Source organism: Panthera pardus, unplaced genomic scaffold (assembly GCF_024362965.1).
Source record: "Panthera pardus isolate Hobbes unplaced genomic scaffold, ASM2436296v1 HiC_scaffold_8, whole genome shotgun sequence".
NCBI lineage: Eukaryota > Metazoa > Chordata > Mammalia > Carnivora > Felidae > Panthera > Panthera pardus.
The window spans coordinates 31073421-31101260 of NW_026527013.1; the positions used below are offsets into that span (position 1 = coordinate 31073421).

Genomic DNA, 27840 nt, shown 5'->3' on the forward strand with positions numbered 1-27840 from the left:
ATGGGTTTGTTCACTAGTACCCTCTAACGGTGACCAATTAAAAATTTAATTTTAGTTGTTTCTTTTAGTATAGTTATGAACTTATGGATTCAAACTATCTGATTTCCCTATCTGAGTGGCCTTAGACAAATCACGTAACACCTCTAAACTATGGTTCACCTAGTCCTAAAATGGGGATGATGATTGTGCCTACCTCACAGAGTGATGAGCCTTCAGAGATAACAATGTTTTTACAGCATGCAGCACACTGCCAGACGCAAATAGAATCTTGCTAAGTCTACTTAGCAACAGTTGTGTTCTTACTATGATTTGAATTATAATCAGAAAATAGTACTTTAAAATCTACTTCAAACTGCTCCTATAGAACTTCTACTTTATACTACTTTTCAATATGAACAATACGCTGCCTTTTAACTGCCTGTTTTAGGTTTGCTTTTTTTTCCCATTATGTAATCAAAATAATACAGAGTAGCAAGTTCTCTGTTAGGACAGAGGTGATTTAATGACGATGCTTCGTGTTTGAGAGGTTCAGACGTTTTGACCTGGAAATCAAATGGTCAAAAAATTCAGAATAGTCAAAACAAGTCCATGAATGCCATAAAGTATCAACAGTGTAGACATGCACCTTTGCCTGTGAGGTGTTCAAAAGAAGTAGAAGAAGAATGGGAAGGCCTTCAAATCTCTGTTTATCGTTATTTGCATATTTCAAAATTCTCTGACCATCAGTAGCTCTATGATTAATTCTGGGTTCCTGCGTCTTAGATCATGAGCTTGAATTTGATGCCTGTTTATACTCATGGCTTGCATTTGGTTAAGTCCTAGATTTTATTTAATATAGCCCAAAACACAAAAAAATACAAAACTAAGCAAAAGAAAAAACCAAAATCACCTGCTGTACTATTCTTTCTTTGGATTCTGTGCTTGTCTTTCATGAAGATGAAGCTGAATTTACAACAAAGTAATTTTGTTTTAAAAAGGAGAAAGAGTGAGGGAAACTTCTTTTTTAATGACCACACAGTCTAGTACAAAGAATTAATTGAATGTACTCAATTGGTTAGGATCAATATTGTTTTTCCAAAATAATCTGTGTTATTCTAACTTGCTTTAGGGTTATAAATACAACTCTAGTTCACAAAATGTTTGGATTTTAAAGAAGAGGTGTCAAATGTAGTAAATTCAACTGGAGTAGAATCCCAACTTGACTTTAATTTTCTGGATGTGGTATCTAAGGCAGACTCATTTTGAAAAATGGGATATAAGGGTTTGACTTACCTTCACTTAAAAAAAAATCTAGTCATGAAAGCACGGCTTCTGGCCAAGAATAGTTCATGCCAACATATTCAATACATGTTACTGAACTATAGAGTGGTGGCTATGTTCCCTGGCTTATCTTGCTTTAATTTGCCCGTCAAGCAGAAGTGTGCCATTAAGATTTTCTTCAGTGCTGTAGAGAGATGGTTATGATAGGCAAGAAAATTCAGGAAGTCCGTATCACAGAAAAATGTCAAGTTCAAAAACACTACAATAAGCAACAAATTAATTCGCAAGACTCTAATCAGATGTCAGAGAAGTGGTGTCAGTTCTGGGTGAGAAGCTCTGCTGAATTTTTATTTTTTCGTGTGACTCCATTAAGACAGATATGAGAGAATTAGAGTTGATTCCTTTAAAAATAATTGCCGTCACTGAATCTGATGAAACATAAGTCGTACTTTTTGACTTACTTGCTGATGGACCGTATACTTGAATCCTAAGTTCCCTCAGTGTATTTTGAAATGTTTTTACCTTGATTCTAATGAGTGACTTTGTCAAAATATTTTAACAACTAAGTGGGTCAAAAATGTTGTTCCATTTACATCCTCTGCAAACATAAATAATTTGAAGGAATTATTGAAGACAATTCCAGAAGAGAGTGGGTTTTTTTTTTAATTTTATATATTTTTTCATCCAAATGGAAGTTAAAAACAGCACCACCATCTAATGACAGGCTCAAATTACTTTGCTCAGGTTACCCAGAGGTTGTTAAGCATCCAACTTTGGCTCAGATCATGATCTCACAGTTCATGGGTTTGAGCCCCACGTCGGGCTCTGTGCTTACTGCTTGGAGCCTGGAGCCTGCTTCTGATTCTGTGTCTCCCTCTCTCTCTGCCCCTCCCCTGCTCATGCTCTGTCTCTCTCTTCTCTCTCTGTCTCTCAAAAATAGAGAAATGTAAAAAAAAAATTTTTAGAGATGAACACCTTTCTATACTGCTATTCATTCTTTATAACTATTGCATAATATTCCATTGATTGAATATCTCAGAATTTATTTGGTTATTCTATATTTTTATAAGCATGAAGATTGTTTCCAATTTATTTTTACTATTTCAACCGTGCATTTTACTTCAAAGATTTGTCAGGCTTTATCATGGAAGATAAAACCAAAGCAGAAATTTACATTTCAGTTTATGGACATGTGTTAAATTAAGCCTATTGCATATAAGGCATAGGATTTTCTAGGCACTGTTTAGGATGTCGGAAATGACCACTTAGTGAATGGGCTTTCCTATGCTATCTCGCCTTTATAAAATGCCTTGAATACTTGTTTTACTTCTTTCCCTCTGTCCCATAAGCTCCTATGGCAGACAGTGGAGACTGACTCACTCAGCAACCATTCTCAGCCTTTGTCCCCTTGCTTACCTTCCCTACAGAGCCTGGGAAAGTTGAATATTCACTTTCCAGTCTCCCACACAGCTAACCTGTCCAGGGACACAACAGCCATTTTGTGACTATGAGGCAAAGACCATAAGAACCAAAGAGATGTCTGTCCAGACGTCATCAAACTTTTATTGTTTAAGCTACTATAGGTCAAGCTTTCCATTTTCTGTGACCAAATACTTTACTAACTGATCCAGTCTCCAGGCTGCACATTTAAGACAATGAAAACAGAAACTTCTTTTACTAAGTAATTTGGAGCTCTCTTTCTGCAGCACCTGGTCAGAATTCCTCAGGTAATGGTGTGAAGTACCAATTCTGTGAGGCCGCTCTTGCCTGGGAGGATTTCACACAAGTCACAAAGTTTAGAAGGGCACACTATCCAATATTTGACAGATGGTGTGAAATGGAATGCAGTACGGAAGGTACTGGTGCTGGTTAAGAACACGGATAGTTATGTACAACGACAGGAGAAAACATGGCTCTACGCAAGAAAGCTTTCTGACAGTAGCTTTCAGTGCCTCCCAATAAGATCCAATTATATTGCCTTCCAGGGACAACTTGCAGTTTTTATCTTCACATGAATGTCCTGTCTGAGGTTGTACAGGGTTATTCACAGAACCTTACTGGGTCAGAATATTGCTGTAACCATAAACTGATAGTAAAGAAGATGCTTGGTCAATTTTCTTGGAAAAATCCAATTATCAGCAGGAGAAGACACACTAAAAAAAAGAAGAATTAGACAAAGATAAGAAGAAATGGAACATTAAGTTTTAAAGGTATTCATCCGTTTGCTGGGGGCCTCCTGAGTAGCAAGTAGGGTATGAGGGAAGCCACCGTTCATCAAAAACTCGTTCTGCACCAGAAACTAACTTGACAATATGTATTCTTCACTTTTCCGGGGCTACTGTTGTGGTGTAATCAGCTCCTATAAACAACTGTGTTCCCAGAAATGCTCTTCAGGGGTTCTTGGGACAAATGGCTCATCAGGCCAAGATAAATCATAAAAGGAGAAGGGGCAAGAGGGGTTCATCAAAGGAAGTGGAGGAGGGGAATTGGGTCCCTTCAAACCTATAAACTGTTGAATGATGACGATGTATGAAAGTGAGCAAGCCACCAGCCCTGCCGTGGCTAACAGGTAGGAGGGACTTGGGCAGTGAAATTGACAGAGCCTTACTCACAACAAGCTTTTGAAGTGTTCCTGTCATGCCAGACTCTGACTCCCTTCCCCTGGTGGCCTGTGATGCTGCAGGGGGAAGGTTTGGCTTGCTGAAGCAAAATACATGAACTACCACTGGCATCCATTATGATGATCAGTGCTTTGTCCTATGGATGCTTTCTTTAATCCTCATTTGGCTTTCTGAGTATCGATGTGATGGAGAACACCTTAAAATGCCCATCACTGACATTTCTGTATTAGTCTTTCCAAAGCACGTCCTGGCCAAGAGAGACCCCTGTCACAGCCCTGGAAAAGTTGAGAAGGAGGAAGATAAACTTTAGAGAAAGGCAGATCTGAGTTCAAACCATGACTATTTTACGTACCAAAAACCAGTGTGACCTTGGGCATGCTGTTTAACCTCAGTTTTATCATCTATAAAATGAGGGATTGGGGGATTGTGTCTCTACTTCAGGGGATTGTTAAAAGGATTAAATGCACCAATGTAAATAATATACTTACTGAAGAGATGGGCACAGAGAACCAAATATAATTGTTTTATTGTTACAATTATCATCATAATGTTTACTACTGTTTTCAGTGCCAAAATGCGGGTTTCTCTCATCTTCTCTTGCCCATTCATTCATATATTTATTCACTTGGTAACATTGATGAGCCGTGTATGATGTTTTGGTGCAGCAAGTGATATAAAGAAAACTGGGACATGGTCCTCTTGGCACGGGGTCTGTAGACCTTAGAGAAGTAAGACACTGCTGGTCTTCCAACCCTAGTCCGTCCCTGTCTCAGTCCACACTCTCCATGGCAACCACCACAAAGGCCGGTCTGAAATGCAAATTTGTCGTGCCTCTCCCCTGCTGAAATCCCAATCCCCTCATAAAATCCGGGTTTCTTCGCAATGAGAGACTGTTTCTGTAAGGGCCAGATAGTGAATATGTTTGGCTTTGTGGACCAGGATCTATGTTGTCAGTATGCAATTCTACCGTTGTAGTGTAAAAACAGGTATACATCCATGAATAGATGTGACTGGATATGGCTGGATTCGGCCCGGGGGCTGTAGTTTTCTGATCCCTGCTAGATGGTCCCTGCCTACCTCTTGAATAGTCAACTCCTTTCTTCCCAGCTTGCAGTGTCTGCTCCAGCTGTGCCAACTGCACAGCCCAAATGTGCGTCACTTGCTCACTTGAGGCTCTTTCTTTGACTTGCTGCTGTCTCTACTTAGAACACTCTTCTTCTCCCTCTTACTTGGATAAATCTGACATGCTCTCCTGATTTCTCCTTAGCTATCCATTTCTGCAGACAGCTGGTCCTCATGTCTCCTCCAATCCTCTGCAAGCACATACCATATGTACCATAGAATATGTGCTATATTTTCCTCTAGTGTGTTCCAGTTACACAGTAAAACACTGTCAGAGTGCCTTTTCATTCAGTTGTCTGTATCTCCAGATAGACAGCAAGTTCCCTAGAGGTGGAGGAGAGAAATAGCTTTACTTAGTCAACAAGTATTTAGGGAGCACCTGCTTCATGCCAGGCCTTGTACAAGGTGGTAGAAATCCAGCAATAGACAAAGACAAGTGTATTACCTTTCCCCAAGGAAGTGGTCAAACAAAACACAAACAGGTGACTACATAATGCCAAAAATGACAGATTTTAGAACATCTGCTCACACAAAAACAAACAAGCAAACAAAGACAGGGAGTAATGGGGCCAGCCAGGGTGGGGGCTGAGGTCAGGAAGCCCACTCTGGATAATGTGGCCAAAGAAGACTTCCTCTTTACACAGTAGCTCAACTTATTTAGAGAGGGCTGGGGAGATGAGGGTGTGAAAAGCTTGAAGCTGAGAGGAATGAGATAAGGTGGGTCAGGAGGTACAATTCCTTTTAGTAAGGCAATCCTAGAGCACACTGCAGTGCCTGAAAAGTAATAGGCCCTTGGTCAGGGTTTGATAACTGTCTCAGTTGCGTTCCCCCAAAGCAGGTCCTGGGACAAGAAATTTGGCTCACAAAGTTTACTTGAGAGGCAATGCCAGGAAGCACAATGATGAGACATTGTGGAGGGACGCCCACTATGGATATTAATGGGCAATGGGGACTCAATCCCAAAGGGCAGCCTCTGAAAAACTATGCTGAACACACCTCAGAGTTTCCCCACAGAGGTGGTTGTATCCACCAATTTCCATCCCAAATTGAAAATTGCAAGATGGCAGAGAATTCACTCGAAGGGACTTCCACCATGCCCCAGTCCCAAGGCTGAGCATATTCATGCCTCCTGAGAAAGTCCTCAGCAGCGAGGCTTGGGTGTTGGAGGGAGAAGCCTTTGGGGTGGCACAGACCAGACTGTTCCCGTGAAGCTGCACTGCAGGTGGCCTCTAGGGTGAGCTGAGGGGATATAGGCAAAGCATCAACCACCTCTGCTACAATAACTAAGTGAATAAATGAATGAAAGGGTGAATAATTGAAGTCGAGAAAAAAAGAGTGAAGTACTTACTATGCAGTAAGCCCAAGGTGAGTGATATGAAGTAACAGGAAATATGAAAGAAGAAGGGTGAATCAATGAAAGAAGCCCAAGGCTCTTGCCCCCAGGGAGCAAGGAAAGTCCCTTGGGAGCAGTGGTTTGCTGGAACACAGCTGACTGTGCAGCTCTCTTTTCAATCAAGTTTGGAGGTATTAGGAGGGTGGCTTGGAATTGGCCATAATGGGAGTTTTACACCATGGAAATTGGCAAATCAAATACTAGATGCCATTGCTTTATGCCCTGGAGATCTGATTGTCAGCACACATAGCTCAGTGGCAATATGAATACCAACACTTGGTTTCAATTTTCCAATCCCTTTCATACTAGTGTCCTTACTCTCACTTATTCTTCCAAGGTATCCTTCATGCCTGAGGTTGTGTATCAGGTCATGGAAGATGTCCCCTCCCTAACATTTCTGCAGACCACAGGTCCCTATGAGAGCCATTAATCAGCCTGATTTCCTATCCTCCTCCAACCTAGTGCTTTCAATTGTGCCTCACAAATTAACCAGAAGGATTAATAGCATCTTTCATTGGTATTCCTTGTGTGATTCAATTAGTTCCAAGGAGGGAACTGCTTGCCCTCTTTCCAGGGAACAAAACCTTTGGTATCATTAACTGTGCAAAGATATTCCTGCTATGGGTGATTTTGGTTTATGGATGCTTATTAAGCCAGAAAGTGCAAGGCAATGCTTCTGTCTCTTTCACCTGAATCTATTTCTAATCAGTCTGCATGCCAGGGAAATCTCTGCTGGTTAATTTTGTCCATTTAGAGAATAATTTTTTGTTGTTAGGAACAGAGCTGTAGATCATCCAAGACGGTAGTGAAATGAGAGTCCATTTCAGGAGATTTATTTCTGTCTCCTGAATTCAAGGGGAGTGAATGATTGGGCCAGTGGTTATGATATTGATTATCTTAGACTGTACCAGAGGGTGAGGTGTCTGCTTTGTTTGAGAATTGGAAGCTTGAGGGAAGATAGCAACACAGAGGTCTTGTAATTTCCCTTGGTTGGGTAAATGGACTTTTGCCCCAGGGTTATGACCCCAGTGTCTAGGAAGGTGAATAAGTAGGTTGCATTGCCAGAAAAAATGCAGTGTTAGCTGAGGATGAACACACGGAGCCCAGGGTTCAGAGAAATGACACGTGTGCATGTACACACACAAACTCCATGTTTTCACCTCTCTCATCAAGGTGCATATAGTCACTGTAAAGTCAGGCTCAGATGGAAGTCTTTCTCTCTAGTCCCTTGCTCTCATCTCTTCCTGGCACCCCACATCCCCAGTCCCCTAATTCAGGCTCTTTCCTCTCCTCAGACTTGCAAGGCCCATGCCCACTTCTCATTCCATCATGGCCACATAACACAGTTTTCCCTCTTCCATCTCCCAGCATTAGTCTTGCAGAGTCAAGCATCTCCAAGACACAAACTTTCCTTTTGCTACTTGTAATGGTCTCTCAGAGAAACCGTTGTCAAGCTAAGGAAGTTTCTGTCTCTTCACATATTCCAAGAACCTCTTTCTAAAATTCTCCACCCTATCAAGGGTAAAAAGGAGGAAGGAAAGAGAGAGGGAGGGAGGGAGGGAGGGAGGGAGGGAAGGAAGGAAGGAAGGAAGGGAAGGAGGGAGGGAGGGAAGGAAGGTATGAGAAAGGAAGGAGGGAGGGAAAAGGAAGGGAAGAAAGGAGGAAGGGAGAGAGGGAGGGAAGGAAGGAAGGAAGGAAGGAAGGAAGGAAGGACGGACAGAAGGAAGGAGAACAAAGAGAGCACAAACCATCCATTCTGCTTGGCTAGTGAGCTTGCCATTCTGTGCCCATGAGACCCTCAGAAGACATGGAGAACCTCAGGCCACTAAAGCACCACGGTGCATTTCTGGGCAAAGACTAGAACATATGACAGTTATCTCCCATCCAGATGGCCAGAAATTGTTCTCCCTGCTGTTGTAGAGCTAAGCAGAAGAATGTTGACTCAGGGAGTCCACACACCAGGATTCTGGTTCCAACTCTAGCTGAGTTGGGGAAGTGAACGTTCCTCTCGAGTTCTCTGTCTTCATGAGTGTAGTTCTAATAACAATAGTAATAAATAGTAATAGTAGCAGAGGAAGAAGGGGAAGGAGAAGACACTTCAATGTTTGTTGAGGGCTGTGAGCCCGGTGCTTTACATATGTTCTTTTAGCTGAAGCACACAAAGTCATGTGAGGTGAATAGTATTATTCTCAGCCTCTTTCACTGGGCAGTTGCCACGCTGACCTCGCACTGTCCAGCTTTTCCTCTCTGGGGGTTTCACTTGAGAGGTTTTCTCTTCCCGGGGCACTCCCTTTCAATCCCCACCTCCTTTTTGCATGGCTTCCTCTCCATCCTTAGTGTCTTAGCTTACATGTGACTTTCCTCAGGTGTAACTCCCTGTCTAGAAGAGCTTCTTCCCCACAAAACACATAACACAATTTGTAGTTGTTTCATTTGTATATTCTCTCTGACTGTCTCCCCGATCCAGCAGTGGGCTTCCTAGTGGGCTTTCTTTGTCTTTTCTCCTTTTTAACTTTTTGTTCCCCACCGGCTGGCACCTAGCAAATGCACCATTAAATGTCTGCTGAATGAACCAATGGATTAGTTCTGATTTAGGAGAGGTAGGAACTGAGAGGTTTGGAGAAGTTAAATAACTTGCTCCATGTCAGACGGCTAGGAATTGAACTCAAACTCGGGTTCTGCCTGACTCCCAAAACCGCTCTGCCCAGCCACCTAGGGAGAAGTGGCTGGGCAGAACTCTGGGAGGGGAACCCTGAGAGCGTTTTCCAAATTCCCTCCCACTCTACATTTTTCTTCAGCACTAAGGGAATTTTGACCCGCCAAAGAGCTTTCAGCCCCCTCTCCCCACTCTGTCTTGATGTATTCCAATTACAGAACTAGGCCCCTGGCTGATACACTCTAAAGGAGTTGATTTCACTCTCCCAAATATGGAATCAACCATGCCTGTAATACGTTATTCACTCGGCAGGATCTGACTCTCCCAGAGTTGTACAGACATTATCTGTTTAATCCTCACCAAACCCATGTGAATTTGATATCGGTCACACAGTATGATTTCCCTTTAATCAGTGACGAGTGGGGGGAAGGGAGAAAGTTAACCAGAAAGCCCATAGGTGTCATATTCAACTCAAATACAATGTCTTATGTTTTCAGAGCTCAATAGACATTAAAAGAAAAGATATTGGTGTGTGTGGTTTTAACAGTCTGACGCTTTCCTTCTATGCATCTAACATTTTGAATAGTTAAATACATAATTACCATTCCATGTTAAGTTCATTACATGGTAGTACTAATCATATCTTACTGTATATAAAGGACTTTAATGGAAGATGAAAATCCAAGGGTATTCCCTTATAACTATCAAGCACTGAAATTAACAGGACTTATCTTTAAGTCCCTTCAAGTCTAACTTGCTATTTGAAGCCATTATGCTATTCTGCGACATCTTTAATATAGAAATGGTAAGCTACACACACACACACACACACACACACACACACACACACACCATTGTTGTTAATAGAAGATCATATCACATATGTTAATTGCTGGGCCCAATACCTAGCCCATAGTAGGCACTTAATAATGGCAAGAATGGCCAATTCCTCCTGACCTTTATGTGTACTAGTGTTGATTACACACTTGGGACCCTTACCCCATCGAAGTGCATATATATAGCTTCCACATAAATCTCTGCATGAATTGAAAGGGGCTGCACATAAATACATATTCCATCTCATTTAATCTCTCGGTGACTCAAGAAGATACACAGGATGTCTTACAGGTGAGGAAGCTTGGACAGGGAGAGACCTATCTCCATAGCCACACCACAGAGCTCCGGGCTCCGTTACTCCACTCTTTCTTCTGGAAGAAGTCTTACCAAAGGCAATATTCTGACATGGCACAAAGGGCTGAGACATCCAGGATTATATAATGCAACTTAGATTTAAGCACAGAGCAGTTAATATCACTTCCTCCTTATTCCTACCGACAGTAAGAGCTGACAGAGAGCATTCGGTCCTGAGAAGTGAGCAGATGCATGCCACAGGAATAAAACTCATGTTCCCTTCAGCTGTGGTGTTCCGTGTATACCAGCCCCAGCTTGCAATGGGGATTGCGGTAGCTTCTCAACGCCTCCTCAGATCCTACAGGCAAATTAGGAAGAGAAACAAAGCAAAACAGATCAGCATTTCTGGAGCGCTTGGATGCTGGGTCCCTGGGGCCGATGGTCATGTAGATTTAGCTAGGAAGTAAGTCTAAATTTCCTATTTTATGGCCTGGAACATCTTACTAAGGAGCTCATCCACATCTATTTACAGTAATAGCTTTCATTAACATCTATTGAGTACTTATCCTGTGCCAGGGTCTGTTTTAAATGCTTTACACAGATTAACACATATAAACATAGTTTTCTCCTACTACATCTACTGTTTATTTTGGTCAAGTTGTTTCCATTTTTAAAATACTGGTTTTAAAAACTAATCACTTAAAACTGCCACACACGGAAACAAAAATGGCCCACAAAATATTACTTTACCTTTGAAGGTTTTATCATTAACCAGTCTTTTCCTATTAAAGTTAGACGGCCAACTCAGACCAACAGCCCTGATACTCTTTCACCACCGAGTGAGACTGACATGGCAGGTGTTATGGATAATACTCACTTCGCCTTCTTCACTTTCTGAATAGACTTGGTGACATTGCCAGTTCCAGCAGCCTTCTTGTCCACGCAACTTTCTGTTTTATATGATGAATAGCAGAATGACCCAATGGAGTTGTTATCAATGCTGTTTTACTGATGAGGAAACCAAAGCGTGGGGAAATGAAGCAACCTTTCCAAGGTCTCATTCCAGAGCCCATGCACTTAACCCTTAACAATAATTCTGTTTTCTGTGTAAAGTGGGCTAGCATTCCTAATGGGACCCCAGACCACCTAAAGAAGCTGAATTCCAAAATGAAAATAAAATAAATGGGAGTATTACAACATGAGGCATTGTTAAGTGCCCTTGATTGACTTTCTTTGGAAATGAGCAGGAAATACTTTTGAATTTAGCCAAACTAAGCAAAGTTGAGCATTTGCTTCTCATCTTAGGCCATCCTTAACCTCCCAGATATATATCTTCTTTCTTGAAGACTTCCCTGATTTCCTGCTCCTAATTTTTAGTACCTAATTTCCACAGATCCATGTTCTACCCCAAGATGGACTATGACATTAATTGGTAACCAGTTGAACCTTTTAATAGTTGACATAGAGCAACTAACACAGAGTTTTAACAACCAGGGAGGCTTTGAGGTTGACATATACTGAGATCTTGTGCTCTGAAATAGTGCGTATTAGATACTCACCTACTCTCCCTCAGCCCTTTAGGTCTTAAATTCTGGGGCTCCTGGGTGGATCAGTCATTTGAGCTACTGACTTCAGCTCAGGTCATGATCTCGCAGTTGGTGAATTCAGCCCCGCGTTGGACTCTGTGCTGACAGCTCAGAGCCTGGAGCCTGCTTCTGATTCTGTCTCTCTCTCTCTCTCTCTCTCTCTCTCTCTCTCTGCCCCTCCACTGCTCATGCTCTGTCTCTCTCTCCCTCTCAAAAATAAATAAACATTTAAAAAAAATTAAATTCTTACTATGGCTTAAAAAAAAAAAAAACAACCTATATTACTCCAAAAAGATAAAACATGTTTATTGCAGAAGTTACAGGCAAGCAAATTAAAGCAAGGAGACATCTCGAATTCTTCCCACCTGGAGATATCTGTCATTAATCCCTTAGTGTGTAATTTTCCAGATCCTTTGATGTGAGATTACATCTCTACTTTCTGAGGCACGATGGCTCGTTACACAGTCAAACACGGGTATTTTCCCCTCCTGTTCAGTTTTTCTCCAAGCAAAGTTACACCAGTTTGCCGGACTAGTTTTTCAAACACCACCTCCGAGGTCCCCATCCTCCTCCTGGCTTCCATCTCCCAGCCTGAACCAAACACAATGCCACATTTCGGAAGAACGTAACCTCTCCCAATTCAGACACTGAACTCTGATTGATGTATTTCACTGGATTAGCATCATTCCAATGACTCTCTTCTTTCTTGCTTCTTTGTTCTCCACAGCTCTTTGCGATCTTTGCGTTTGCAACATGCGGTGGCTATTCCGGAGGCCTGCGGCTGAGTGTGGACTGTGCCAACAAGACGGAAAGTAACCTCAGCATTGACATAGCATTTGCCTACCCATTCAGGTAGGGAACGGCGGCTCGTGCTCACAGAGAAGGCACATTCTTCTCTCTGTGGTTTCTCAAAAGATAAGCAGTTTTCTAGAGACTTAGGGGTTAACAGAGAGGAGTCTGTCTGAGCCCACAGAACACCCGAACAAGTAAATGCCCACCTGCCACCCCACTCGGGGAGGATTTGTGAGTCCTACTGACTCTTCTCCAAAACATTGATACTGTTGGCCCAGTATTCGGAGCTGTCAGTAAGAGACCTCAGATACACAATTCCCTCCTCCCCATGCTTATTTCCTATCTTAAGTTCTTCCGAATTCTCTCTAGGATTAGTGTCAGCTCTAATTTCATGTTGACTGTGCAATCTTGGTTGATAATGCCTTTAATAATATTAATATCTAATATTGCTTCCGTCTGCCAGACACTATACTTAGCTGCTTACTTGGTTATCTCATTCAGTCCTTTTGAAGGGAAGACAATTACTATCAGTGTTTACAAATGAGGAAAGTGAGGCACATACACATTTGCCCACATTCCTCAGCCAGTACATGGCAGTCAAGGTTGAGCCTCCCTGGGTTGAACCCAGATCTCATATTTCTATTGCTATACTTAAATTGCCTGAGATCATTCTTTCAATCTCTTTATAAATTCAGTCTGAAAGGTACCTTGTATGTGTCTGGTAGATGACTAGACACCTACCAGGGCTTTTGCCACATTGGATATCCTGTGATTCTGACCCATATACCCAAGTGGATGAACTGAATTCAATTTTAAAATAATTTCTTTCTGTAATACTCCCAAATACTTGGCACCAAATAACCGGTATTATTTTTTAAAACAACTTTCAGCACAATGTTTCGGAACACTCTCTTGTTCATTTCTATTTAACACACATTTATCGAGTAATCACCTTGTGCCAGACATGGTGCTCGCTCTGGAAGTACAGAGAAAAGTATAAATTGATGCCTGAAAACTCTTCTTAAATAAGAGAGTACAATGTTTTCCAAAATCTTTCCCATGGAGCCCTAGATATTTAATGTTTAATGAAGAAAAGAAGGAGGGAGGGAGAGAAAGGGTGAGGAATCATTTAAAAATTATGTGGTCAAATAAATTTACGAAATACTTCTTAGCACTCTGCTTTTCTAATGCCCATTTCGAATCACCAAGAGAAATACAATGTTTCCCAAATACATTTGACCGCAGACACCTTTTCTCACTGAGCATCTCAAAGGATCTGTATATCATGGAACACATCCTTGTTATATTGATTTAGTGGACTTTCCCTAGCCTAAAACAAAAGTGCCTCAGCTTAGAGGCAATGAATCATGGGAAGTGGCATTTATACCAACATACCAAAGGGTTTTTAAAAGTAGAACTGATAAATGTTGCAAACACCTGTGCTCAAGTAGACACTCTCCACACTAATAAGAGAGTGCAAAGCTCAGAAATACTAAGCACAGAACCCCTAGTAATTTGGTGTAAAGAGCTACACGTGTGGGTAGAAATAAGGCTGAGTTGGGGGTATTTGACACTTCTAAGTTCTGGAGGAACTCCTTGGTTTATTAGGGAGAAAGGCTAAGCCACTGCACACTCACGGATCAGTATGTGGGATCTAGGATAGGAGATCAGAATGGCTGGTTCTAGGAGAGGAGATAAGAACTACCAATGGCTGGGATCTAGCAGAGGAGAGAAGAAATGTCAATGGCTGCACAAGAGAGGTAGCACGCATAGTAACATTAGTCGTGAAATTGTACGGTCTGCATTGCCTTCTACGGTGATTTCGAACCAAAAAAAAAAAAGTGGTAGGAACAGATGACTTCAAGGTCCGTCGCTTAAGATTTGAACATCATTACGTCACCAAACGTTAAACACAAGTCCTTCTGTCTCTCAAACTGGAAGAGAGTGATCAAGAGACCTGTTTAGACAGGAAAACAGAGCCTGGTTGTTTGGGCTTAGGAGGGTGGAGAGCAGGGTCATGTTTAATTTCATGCAATCCTTGGCTAAGTGTACAATTTGAAAAGACACTTGAAGCAAACAGTTTCCAGTATTGGGCTTAATTTTCTTCCCAAGACATAGTACCCTGGCCCACTAAAAGGCAACTGAAGAAATTGGATAAAAATGTTTATTGCCACCTATGAGCACAGTGGCCCTCTTATTTGAGATGTTTTTACTTGGCTTTTGAAACAAAGATGACCAACCATTATTTTTTCAGTAGCAGAAACTTTTCTTCCAAACACTACCTTACCCAAAAGCTCTGTATATAAAACGGACAGGAGTCCCTGAGAAAGTTGAAGCAGGTTAAGAAAGGGGCTTGAACCATCCACCTGGTCCTCCTTAGCCTTCTCCCTGCCACACACACAGCCCATCCCCTGCTGCAGAATCTCTAGTATCTCCTTAGAACCCTAGTCCCCTACAGGCATTATAAAAACCCACTGTTCTAGAAGAAAGCAAGAAAGCTTTTCCCACTCCGTTTACCACATCCATACAACATTTAGTGTCGACCAGTTAGGAATGGAGATTAGCCTACCCATCCCACAGAATGTCTTGCACTTTTGTCCCATCTGTGTACATCTAGGAGATACACATATCATTCCAGAGAGACCCTGTTTTACTAGAGTTGCAAGTTCATTCATATATTTAGATGCTATAAAATGTTATGCCATGATCTTCTCGGGGAAGATGTCAATAGTGAGTGAACACATCTAGAATTTATACAGATTATTTTGACGTCATTTGTTTCAGAAGAAATTGGGTTAGCAAGGTGCTAATGATATAAATCATTAAAAGAGTTATTTTCTCCTAAAACTTTACAAGCCAATGCCAATGATTTGACCATAATCTTAGAAATAAAGGAAGAGATTCAGCAGCTTCTAACTCTTCAGTTTATTGCAAACACAAGGAAGACAATGAACTCTAAGGCCAAGTCTGTAAATGACAGAGCAAAAAAAGCTACTTCACTTACTTATCAGATTATCAGATGTGGGATGAAGTCAATTTAGAAAATGCTAGATAGGGGCACCTGGGTGGCTCAGTCAGTTAAGTGTCCGACTCTTGGTTTTGGCTCAGGTCATGATCTCACAGTTTGTGAGATCAAGCACAGCATTGGGCTCTGCACTGACAGCATGGAGCCTGCTTGAGATTCTCTCTCTCTCTCTCTCTCTCTCTCTCTCTCTCAAAAAAAAAATGCTAGATAATTTACAAAATATTCACGTGCTGCTTCTGTTAAATATGCCAAAGTATGTGACTCCTTTATACCACCACATGTACATATTTTTGATTCACATCAGAAGGAATTTACATTCAGCAGTATATCCTTTTACTATCATCCAACCTTCCTTTTGATTCATGATTAAAATGAGCAAGTAATAGCTATTTTCTACACATCTACTATATGTGCTAGTTTGGTAAAACAACAACAACAACAATTTATTTGCTAATTTGGGAGGGGGGGTCTGGATTTAAAATTTCTTGTACTTTCTTTATACACAGAAGTGTGAAGTAGAGTTTTTTATTAGAAGGAATTTAATATATTTGCAGAAAGTGGAGTCAAAGAATGCTAATCAACACTCTGCATGGATACCTGATGCATGTCAAATGAAAGATAAAGGAGGTTAGAAGAGAGACTTTGGGGGCTATGGGAGAAAAGGTTTTCATGGCAAAGATGAGTTCTGATGGGTCTGAGTGATGAATGAATAAATATGCAAATACATATCTCAAGCCCGTAATGCACCAAACACTGCTGGCCACCTTCATGTATATCCTGTAATCATTACACCAACCCGGTGAGGTAAGTTACCATTACTCTGCTTGAGAAGACTGAATGGAGAGAAATTTGGTCAGCATCACACAGAAAATCAATTGCAAATTTTTGGATTTCATATGATCTTCTAATGTGAATAAAAACTGAAGATAACAATGTTCAGACTGTTTGAAGCTTGGTGAGTAGAGCAAAAAATATGACAGAGAAAAGTGATAGAGATGGAAAGATAGTTTTGGGCAAGATTTTAGAACACGTTGAATTTTTAAGGAATTGAATTAGGGAGAAGGAGTTAACGATGATAAAAAGAGAATAATAAGGAAAATGATTTTAAAGCAGAGAATATAGATTTGAATTTGAACATGCATTTTGAGGTGTTTTCTATCCAGAAGAAGTCTTGTGCTAAAAGCCCCATGTAAGGAGAGAGACATGAAGCCTGATTGGGGTTCTAAAGAGTCATCTTCATGCAGTGAAACGAAAGTCCTGAGAGAAGGGAGGTCACCAAGAGAGATGTAGGACCAGGAGCACAGGGCTCAGGCGTGGGGGATGCCCGCGCTTATAACAAATGAAGGAGGGGCGCCTGGGTGGCTCAGTCAGTTGAGCTTCCGACTCCAGCTCAGGTCATGATCTCACGGTCTGTGGGTTCGAGCCCCGCATCGGGCTCTGTACTGACCACTCAGAGCCTGGAGCCTGCTTCCAATCCTGTGTCTCCCTCTCTCTCTGCCCCTCCCCCACTCTCTCTTTGTCTCACTCTCTCAAAAATAAATAAATGTAAAAAAAAATTTTTTTTAAATGAAGACGGAGACAAATGAATGAGGAAATCCAAAAGAGCCAAGTGCAGAGGAAGTGGGACAAAGTGTGTGCTTCACAGAAGGTAAGAAAATGTCATGCGTGCTACCAGTCAGCACAAGTAGGACCACTGAGTACTTCAGAAAGTAAAGGAGTGAAAACTATGAAAAGGCCAGTGGATATAACTAATGGTGGTGATTAAGGACTTTTCAGTAGAAAAGAAAAGCATACAAGGCTGTTGGAGAATGGGAAATAGAATTTGATGTTTTCCTCAGACAAGGAAAGTGCAAAATTCTAAGGATTCTAACCATCTTACGTTAAGCCTGCATGAGATGATGTTTGTGGAGAAAGAGAGCAAGTTGGTTAGTCACCTTCTCATAATTACTTTCAGTAATTAGTTCATTTGATGACATGGTGATAAAATTCCTACTTTGCCTAGACAATAGTAAGGTTTCCAGTGTATAGGAATAATTTGAGAACAACTGAATATAAAGAATAAAAGATTTATAATGACAAATCAATTATTATGTCACTTACATGTATTGAGATCCCGCAGCAAAATTTAAAATATTAAGTTTGCTGTCAATTTCAAGTTTTCTTGTAGATTGGAGGGAACTGATCATTGCTTCAAGTAGTTAACACGATTACCCTTGATTAATTTACCCTAAAGAAATAACCAGAGATATAGAGAAGGAAGTAGATACAAAGGTATTTATTGTTGAATTATTTTAAGTTCTTCAAAATTAGAAATAACTTATGTCTAAAGATAGGGAATCAGTTAAATAAATTGTGGGACATTCATAAAACGAAAGACATTAAAAGTCATTTTCTCTGGGGGCGCCTGGGTGGCTTGGTCGGTTAAGCGTCCGACTTCGGCTCAGGTCGTGATCTCACGGCCCGTGAGTTCGAGCCCCACGTCGGGCTCTGTGCTGACAGCTCAGAGCCTGGAGCCTGTTTCAGATTCTGTGTCTTCCTCTGTCTCTGCCCCTCCCCTGTTAATGCTCTGTCTCTCTCTGTCTCAAAAATAAATAAACGTTGAAAAAAAAATTAAAAAAAAAAAGTCATTTTCTCTGGGAATGCAAGCTGGTGCAGCCACTCTGAAAAACAGTATGGAGGTTCCTCAAAAAATTCAAAATAGAACTACCCTACGACCCAGCAATTGCACTACTAGGTATTTAGTACAGGGGGTACAGGTGTGCTGTTTCAAAGGGACATATGCACCCCCATGTTTATGGCAGTACTATCAACAATAGCCAAAGTATGGAAAGAGCCCAATGTCCATCGATGGATAAATGGATAAATAAGATGTGGTATATATATACAATGGAGTATTACTCAACAATCAGAAAGAATGAAATCTTGCCATTTGCAACTATGTGGATGGAAGTGGAGGGTATTATGCTAAGCGAAATTAGTCAGAGAAAGACAAATATCATATGACTTCACTCATATGAGGACTTAAAGAGAGAAAACAGATGAACATAAGGGAAGGGAAGTGAAAATAATATAAAAACAGGGAGGGGGACAAAACATAAGAGACTCTTAAATATGCAGAACAAACGGAGGGTTCTGGAGGGGTTGTGGGAGGGGGGATGGGCTAAATGGGTAAGGGGCATTAAGGAATCTACTCCTGAAATCATTGTTGCACTATATGCTAACTAATTTGGATGTAAATTTTTAAAAAAATTAAATTAAAAAAAAGTGATTTTCTCAAGTAACATGTTAAACATAGGTGAAATCCTCTAGCATTGTATAAAGTGACTAACCGGGATATAAAACTATACATATGTAATGGTTCTAATTTACTTTTATTTTTTTACTAGCTGGCTGTGGCAGATACTGCCCTGCCCATATCTCCCAGTCCCTCGCCATTCATCCCTATACCTTTCATTGAAAGCTTTTATGACTGTTAGAAGTCTTTCTGGGGGCACAGAAACTTGTTTGGTCAGTATGCAGGACAGGCGAAAAATTCTGGGGAGTTGCTCTCTCCTGGAGCAGCCTTCATCCAATAATACATGTGAGTTGGAGGATAAATATCCCCATTACCTCACCTCTAAAGGGATACAACTCTAAGGCACGTTCCATACCATTTCTCAGAGGCACCCAGCAGGATAGCTCTGCCCATCATGGAAACCTGGTCAGCAACACACCTTTTATTGCCTTCTTCCCCTTTCCTGTCCCAATTCGCCACTGCCTTATTGGCGTTTCCAGGGATGAAGCCTCCAGAAACAACTTGCACTCATATCTTGATCTCAGGTCTGCTTTGGGGCAATCCAGCCTAAGACACTAGTATTGCTGAATTGTGAACATTAAGGAACTTGGATGGATAGATGGATGGATGGATGGATGGATGGATGGATGGATAAAGATAGATCCCTATTTCCTGTCACTCTAAATTCATCTTGTATAATGTTGATCTTGTGAAAACCAGCTTGGTTACAAATCAGTACCTTTAGTTCAGAACATCTTCCCTTATGGTTTGTAGTTCAGATTTCATATATGAAGCCACAGTTGTTTTTCTCTGTTCATGGTATCTTAGCATGCATGGTAGGTCTCTTCCAATTGGAAGTCATACTAGCATGGACTTTAACCTCAGTTACTGAAAAATAAATGATAGCTTAGATTTTGGAAATGATCCATAACACCTCCAAAATAAATTTTGTATGAGACATAGTCTATACTTTGTCAGTCCTCCCCAAATATGTTCTCTACATGTGGTGATTAACCGCACATCTTTTCTCATGGGATACCCAAATAACAAAAACTAAATCATATTTATGGAGATTATGTCATGATCATTGCATCAAAATATTAATTTGTTTCTTGGTGGTGAGATTATGAATGAATCAGATATTGTTTTTATACTTGCCACACTTTGCCGTGTGATTCTTCTTCTACAATATGATTTTATGAATTTTAATACTGTTAATCTACTGAAACAACATAGTGTAGCTTGAGCTATAAAGATGGACCGCCTAGGTTCAAATCCTGACTCTGATACTTACTGGCTATGTTTTGTTGAGAAAATTGCTTAGCATCTTTGTTTGTTATCTGTAAAACAAAGACAGTGTTACCCATTTCACAGTAAGTAGTTTGTATAAAGTGGGAAATGCTTAAAATAAGGCCTGGAATTCAGTAATTTCTCTTTTAGTATATTATTTTTACTTTCAAGAAAGGAATTAAAAATAGCTAAAAAAGATCATTATTCTAGTTAATTAGCAACATTACCCCCAAGACAACAAAACAACCCCTTTATTATATTTTACCCAGAATGGTAGCTTCCCTAACCCTCTCTCTCCCATATGCAAACATTAAAAAGTATGTACATATTTAACTGTTTCATATTTATTAACTTGTTTTTCTTTTTATTTATTTATTTTTTATTTTTTTTTTCAATATATGAAATTTATTGTCAAATTGGTTTCCATACAACACCCAGTGCTCATCCCAAAAGGTGCCCTCCTCAATACCCATCACCCACCCTCCCCTCCCTCCCACCCCCCATCAACCCTCAGTTTGTTCTCAGTTTTTAAGAGTCTCTTATGCTTTGGCTCTCTCCCACTCTAACCTCTTTTTTTTTTTTCCTTCCCCTCCCCCATGGGTTTCTGTTAAGTTTCTCAGGATCCACGTAAGAGTGAAAACATATGGTATCTGTCTTTCTCTGTATGGCTTATTTCACCTAGCATCACACTCTCCAGTTCCATCCACGTTGCTACAAAGGGCCATATTTCGTTCTTTCTCATTGCCATGTAGTACTCCATTGTGTATATAAACCACAATTTCTTTATCCATTCATCAGTTGATGGACATTTAGGCTCTTTCCATAATTTGGCTATTGTTGAGAGTGCTGCTATAAACATTGGGGTACAAGTGCCCCTATGCATCAGTACTCCTGTATCCCTTGGGTAAATTCCTAGCAGTGCTATTGCTGGGTCATAGGGTAGGTCTATTTTTAATTTTCTGAGGAACCTCCACACTGCTTTCCAGAGTGGCTGCACCAATTTGCATTCCCACCAACAGTGCAAGAGGGTTCCCGTTTCTCCACATCCTCGCCAGCATCTATAGTCTCCTGATTTGCTCATTTTGGCCACTCTGACTGGTGTGAGGTGATATCTGAGTGTGGTTTTGATTTGTATTTCCCTGATGAGAAGCGGCGCTGAGCAGCTTTTCATGTGCCTGCTGGCCATCCGGATGTCTTTAGAGAAGTGTCTATTCATGTTTTCTGCCCATTTCTTCACTGGGTTATTTGTTTTTCGGGTGTGGAGTTTGGTGAGCTCTTTATAGATTTTGGATACTAGCCCTTTGTCCGATATGTCATTTGCAAATATCTTTTCCCATTCCATTGGTTGCCTTTTAGTTTTGTTGGTTGTTTCCTTTGCTGTGCAAAAGCTTTTTATCTTCATAAGGCCCAGTAGTTCATTTTTGCTTTTAATTCCCTTGCCTTTGGGGATGTGTCGAGTAAGAGATTGCTACGGCTGAGGTCAGAGAGGTCTTTTCCTGCTTTCTCCTCTAGGGTTTTGATGGTTTCCTGTCTCACATTCAGGTCCTTTATCCATTTTGAGTTTATTTTTGTGAATGGTGTGAGAAAGTGGTCTAGTTTCAACCTTCTGCATATTGCTGTCCAGTTCTCCCAGCACCATTTGTTAAAGAGACTGTCTTTTTTCCATTGGATGTTCTTTCCTGCTTTGTCAAAGATGAGTTGGCCATACGTTTGTGGGTCTAGTTCTGGGGTTTCTACTCTATTCCATTGGTCTATGTGTCTGTTTTTGTGCCAATACCATGCTGTCTTGATGATTACAGCTTTGTAGTAGAGGCTAAAGTCTGGGATTGTGATGCCTCCTGCCTTGGTCTTCTTCTTCAAAATTACTTTGGCTATTCGGGGCCTTTTGTGGTTCCATATGAATTTTAGGATTGCTTGTTCTAGTTTCGAGAAGAATGCTGGTGCAATTTTGATTGGGATTGCATTGAATGTGTAGATAGCTTTGGGTAGTATTGACATTTTGACAATATTTATTCTTCCAATCCATGAGCAGGGAATGTCTTTCCATTTCTTTATATCTTCTTCAATTTCCTTCATAAGCTTTCTATAGTTTTCAGCATACAGATCTTTTACATCTTTGGTTAGATTTATTCCTAGGTATTTTATGCTTCTTGGTGCAATTGTGAATGGGATCAGTTCCTTTATTTGTCTTTCTGTTGCTTCATTGTTAGTGTATAAGAATGCAACTGATTTCTGCACATTGATTTTGTATCCTGCAACTTTGCTGAATTCATGTATCAGTTCTAGCAGACTTTTGGTGGAGTCTATCGGATTTTCCATGTATAATATCATGTCATCTGCAAAAAGCGAAAGCTTGACTTCATCTTTGCCAATTTTGATGCCTTTGATTTCCTTTTGTTGTCTGATTGCTGATGCTAGAACTTCCAACACTACGTTAAACAACAGCGGTGAGAGTGGGCATCCCTGTCGTGTTCCTGATCTCAGGGAAAATGCTCTCAGTTTTTCCCCATTGAGGATGATGTTAGCTGTGGGCTTTTCATAAATGGCTTTTATGATGTTTAAGTATGTTCCTTCTATCCCAACTTTCTCGAGGGTTTTTATCAAGAAAGGGTGCTGGATTTTGTCAAAGGCCTTTTCTGCATCAATTGACAGGATCATGGTTCTTATCTTTTCTTTTATTAATGTGATGTATCACGTTGATTGATTTGCGAATGTTGGACCAGCCCTGCATCCCAAGAATGAATCCCACTTGATCATGGTGAATAATTCTTTTTATATGCTGTTGAATTCGATTTGCTAGTATCTTATTGAGAATTTTTGCATCCATATTCATCAGGGATATTGGCCTGTAGTTCTCTTTTTTTACTGGGTCTCTGTCTGGTTTAGGAATCAAAGTAATACTGGCTTCATAGAATGAGTCTGGAAATTTTCCTTCCCTTTCTATTTCTTGGAATAGCTTGAGAAGGATAGTTATTATCTCTGCTTTAAACGTCTGGTAGAACTCCCCTGGGAAGCCATCTGGTCCTGGACTCTTCTGTCATTTAGAATAGAAGGAGAGATAAAGGTCTTCCCAAACAAACAAAAACTGAAGGAATTTGTCACCACGAAACCATCCCTACAAGAGATCCAAAGGGGGATCCTGTGAGACAAAGTACCTGAGACATCACTACAAGCATAAATCATACAGACATCACAATGACTCTAAACCTGTATCTTTCTATAATAACACTGAATGTAAATGGATTAAATGCGCCAACCAAAAGACATAGGGTATCAGAATGGATAAAAAAACAAGACCCATCTATTTGCTGTCTACAAGAGACTCATTTTAGATCTGAGGACACCTTTAGATTGAGAGTGAGGGGATGGAGAACTATTTATCATGCTACTGGAAGCCAAAAGAAAGCTGGAGTAGCCATACTTATATCAGACAAACTAGACTTTAAATTAAAGGCTGTAACAAGAGATGAAGAAGGGCATTATATAATAATTACAAGGTCTATCCACCAGGAAGAGCTAATAATTATAAATGTCTATGCACCAAATACCAGAGCCCCCAAATATATAAAACAATTACTCATAAACATAAGCAACCTTATTGATAAGAATGTGGTAATTGCAGGGGACTTTAACACCCCACTTACAGAAATGGATAGATCATCTAGACACACAGTCAATAAAGAAACAAGGGCCCTGAATGACACATTGGATCAGATGGACTTGACAGATATATTTAGAACTCTGCATCCCAAAGCAACAGAATATACTTTCTTCTCGAGTGCACATGGAACATTCTCCAAGATAGATCATATACTGGGTCACAAAACAGTCCTTCATAAGTATACAAGAATTGAAATTACACCATGCATACTTTCAGACCACAATGCTATGAAGCTTGAAATCAACCACAGGAAAAAGTCTGGAAAACCTCCAAAAGCATGGAGGTTAAAAAACACCCTACTACAGAATGAGTGGGTCAACCAGGCAATTAGAGAAGAAATTAAAAAATATATGGAAACAAACGAAAATGAAAATACAACAATCCAAACGCTTTGGGATGCAGCGAAGGCAGTCCTGAGAGGAAAATACATCGCAATCCAGGCCTATCTCAAGAAACAAGAAAAATCCCAAATACAAAATCTAACAGCACACCTAAAGGAAATAGAAGCAGAACAACAAAGGCAGCCTAAACCCAGCAGAAGAAGAGAAATAATAAAGATCAGAGCAGAAATAAACAATATAGAATCTAAAAAAACTGTAGAGCAGATCAACAAAACCAAGAGTTGGTTTTTTGAAAAAATAAACAAAATTGACAAACCTCTAGCCAGGCTTCTCAAAAAGAAAAGGGAGATGACCCAAATAGATAAAATCATGAATGAAAATGGAATGATTACAACCAATCCCTCAGAGATACAAACAATTATCAGGGAATACTATGAAAAATTATATGCCAACAAATTGGACAACCTGGAAGAAATGGACAAATTCCTAAACACCCACACTCTTCCAAAACTCAATCAGGAGGAAATAGAAAGCTTGAACAGACCCATAACCAGCGAAGAAATTGAATCAGTTATCAAAAATCTCCCAACAAATAAGTTTATTAACTTGTTTTTACTCTTGTCTTTAATCCTATGTGGGTTGTCCTTGAAGGTATCATCAGATCTGTATTTTTTTTTCTCATTAAACTAATGGGAAAATGAAGCCCTCCCAAAGTGACAGAAGGGACAGTGCTCAGTGACACTAGCACAGCCCTTCCAAGGTTGTGTGGCCTGAATGGGATGGGAGAATGAGATTCTGAGTCTGATCCTCATGATTCTTGAAAGGGAATTTGAAGAGGGGTCTTTGTATTGAGGGAAAGGCGAGCTGGGGTGCTCAGCTGGGCACTGGCTGCATAAGCCCTGTTCCCCGTTTATAAATGTAGCCACTTGCTCTGATTCTGCTATTCCTGTTTGGAACATGGGGACAGGTGGAGGTTGATGCCAGGATATCTGTGGAGTTTGGGCCATTACCTAGTAAAACTAGCTCTGTTGGGGGAAAAGCATTTTCTAAAATCCATACCCTAGAGCAGTGGTGATAAACTGTTCTTTTTACCAGAAGGGCCAATTTGGGGAAAATAAAAATGTTAAGGGCTGTAATGTTTTATTCCTTGTGTTCAGGAAATGCTGCATTTGCAATTACATTTAAGCATTTGTTTATTGTTTCTCATTATCAAAGGGTTTCACTCTTTTTGGCTAACATTTCAGAAAAACTTTATAACTACAGTATTTCATCATAATGTTGTGCATTAAAATAAATTTTGTGTGTGATGAGACCTGGTAGTTCTATGGGGCAGAGAGAGCTGGGGAGATTCGAGGGTGGTGTAGCCGAAGGGTTAATAGTGTATCTCTAGCCAAACATCTGGCTTCGAATCTAAGCTGTGCCACCCAGCAAATGGGCAAGTTATAACTCCTCTGGGCTTAGGTTTCCTTATTGTAAGAAGGAAATAGTACTGGGGCACCTGGGTGGTGCAGTCGGTTAAGCGTCCACCTCTTGATCTCAGCTCAGGTCATGGTCTCACAGTTCGTGAGTTTGAGTCCCACATCAGGCTCTGCACTGAGGTTGAAGAGCCTGCTTGGGGTTCTGTCTGTACTTCTCTCTGACCCTCCCCCATTTGTGCTCTCTCTCTCTCTTTCTCAAAATAAATAAACTTAAAAAAAATTTTTTTTAAAAAAAGAAGGAAATAGTACTTTCCTCTTAGAATGGTTGTGACCATTCAGTTAAGTCATACAAGCTACTTGTGCAACACAGAGTCTGGCACACATGAAGAGCTCACTGAATTATAGTGTCCTTGTTGTGGATATGATTCATAGTTTTATTAATAGAATGTAGTACAAGGACCTGGCACCAGAGTATAACTGTAGACCAAGGACAAGGACAGCCATATTTGGAGATTTCTGCAACAACACAAGAGCTGTCATTTGTAGGGACTGTCTGCAGAGAGCACATAAAATGGTGCAGTGGCTGCTGGCATGGAATAGGCCAAATGGAAAAATTAGCGAATGACAAATTACTCCACCCTCAGCCCACAATTCACCTCCCAGCCTGTGTAGATTGGAGCACTTGTGTTGCAACACTTCCCCACAGGTGAGTGGTGATGAGGACTTAGAAGGATGCCTTAGTTTGGGTTCTCCCAGAAGCATGCTGAGACAAAGATCTGTAGTTGTCTTGGCAGGTGATCCCTGGAAGCACCAGTGAAGCATGGAGAAGGGGAAGAAAAACAATAATGAGTAGATTTATGGGTAAGGTACCATCATGGGCAATTGAGGCAACTGAGACTTCCAGGAAAACACAGCTAACATCCTTCACAGTAATTCTGTCAGGCAAGTGAGGAGGTTGGGGTAATTATCTACCAACTCCTGTTGGCCATTGGTCAAAACTACTACTGCAACTTCTGTTAATTCCCTGGCACTTCTTGTGGACCAAGCATGCCCTGGCAGCCCAACTGAGCCTTCAAGCAGAGATCTCAGATGACTATATTAGAAGACCATCACCTATAGAAACCCACAGAGATGTGGATGGGTGACCCATGGCTTCTAATAATAAAATTCTTTAATTATCTTTCCTACACCTGTGAATGACCCCATGTTGTATCATTTAGTCATTCTCTCAATAAATACTTATTAAGCACCTAAAGTGTGCAAGGCTGTGAACTATGTGGGCACATGGCATGTATTAGTGAAGTGGACATAGCCGCCTCCCCCATAAAATTTACAATTACATAGGGATGGGAGGAAGACATTAAAGATGTAGACAAAGAATACACACACAGAAAGAGTAGTGTTAATTTGCAGGAAGAACATGAACATTGTATGGAGAAGTAAAATAAGTGTTGGTGGGATGGAGAGAGTTACAGACACCTATATATAGAATGATCCAGAAGGGCCTCCCTGAGGAGATGGCATTTCAGCCAGTAAAAAGAGAAGAGGAAATAATGTTCTAAGCAAAGGGAACAGCATGGGCAGGGCTGACAGGAAATTCAGAAGATAAAGGGGATAGAAGGAGGAGCCATGCTGTGTTAGATTAACAGGTTGGGGAAAACCTCCCTGAGAAGTGACATTGGAGTGCAGACCTGCAAGAATTGAGAGAGGGAGAGATCACGAGAGAGCTTGCCTCAAAGACCTGAGGGGTATATTCCTGGTAAGGGGAAGAGCAAGTGTAGAGGCCTGATGTCCCAGCATGAAGAGACTGAAAATCAACCAGAAGACCAGCCTTGCTGGGTTGGGATAAGGAGGAGGGAGGGAGGCAGGAGATGAACTTGAAGAAGCAGACAGAAGCCGGATCACATGAGGTCTTGTGGGATCATATGGAGAATTTGGATTTTATACAGAGTGAGATGTAAGTGTAGGTTTTGAGCAATAGAGCCATGCAGCTTTGTTTTTTAAAAGATCTTGCTTGTGGCTATGAAAATAGATAGTCTTAAGGGGGCAAGGGGCAATGGTGAAACCAGGGAGGCCAGTTAGGAGACAGCTGCAGTCATCCAGGTGGTGGAGGCATGGACAGGGGCAGAGGCAGTGGAGAGGGTGCTATGTGTATGTAGCATCTCATATTTGCATGGCCATCCATGCCTCGCTTCCTATGGGAATATGCATCCAGAACCCAGCCCTGTGTCTCGTTTTTTCCCTGCTTTCTCCATCGCTTTTGCCAGTAA

At 40.8% G+C, this 27840-nt stretch overlaps 1 protein-coding gene and 2 long non-coding RNA genes across 3 annotated transcripts in view; 1 reads left to right on the forward strand and 2 right to left on the reverse strand.

Moving 5' to 3' along the window:
* SYNPR (synaptoporin) overlaps nt 1-27840 on the forward strand; it is a 311982-nt gene that overhangs the window by 178499 nt on the left and 105643 nt on the right. The window contains exon 3 of the mRNA XM_019469833.2: nt 12497-12621. Within this exon, the coding sequence (XP_019325378.1) occupies nt 12497-12621 (125 nt within the window). The remainder of the gene's footprint in view (nt 1-12496; nt 12622-27840) is intronic.
* Nucleotides 4529-11218, reverse strand: LOC109279064 (uncharacterized). Its single transcript, XR_002085992.2, has 3 exons — nt 11061-11218; nt 10385-10541; nt 4529-5327 (listed from the first exon to the last, which is right to left on the reverse strand). It is a non-coding gene; the product is annotated as an uncharacterized LOC109279064 (long non-coding RNA).
* Nucleotides 19312-26404, reverse strand: LOC109279065 (uncharacterized). Its single transcript, XR_002085993.2, has 3 exons — nt 26227-26404; nt 20155-20200; nt 19312-19748 (listed from the first exon to the last, which is right to left on the reverse strand). It is a non-coding gene; the product is annotated as an uncharacterized LOC109279065 (long non-coding RNA).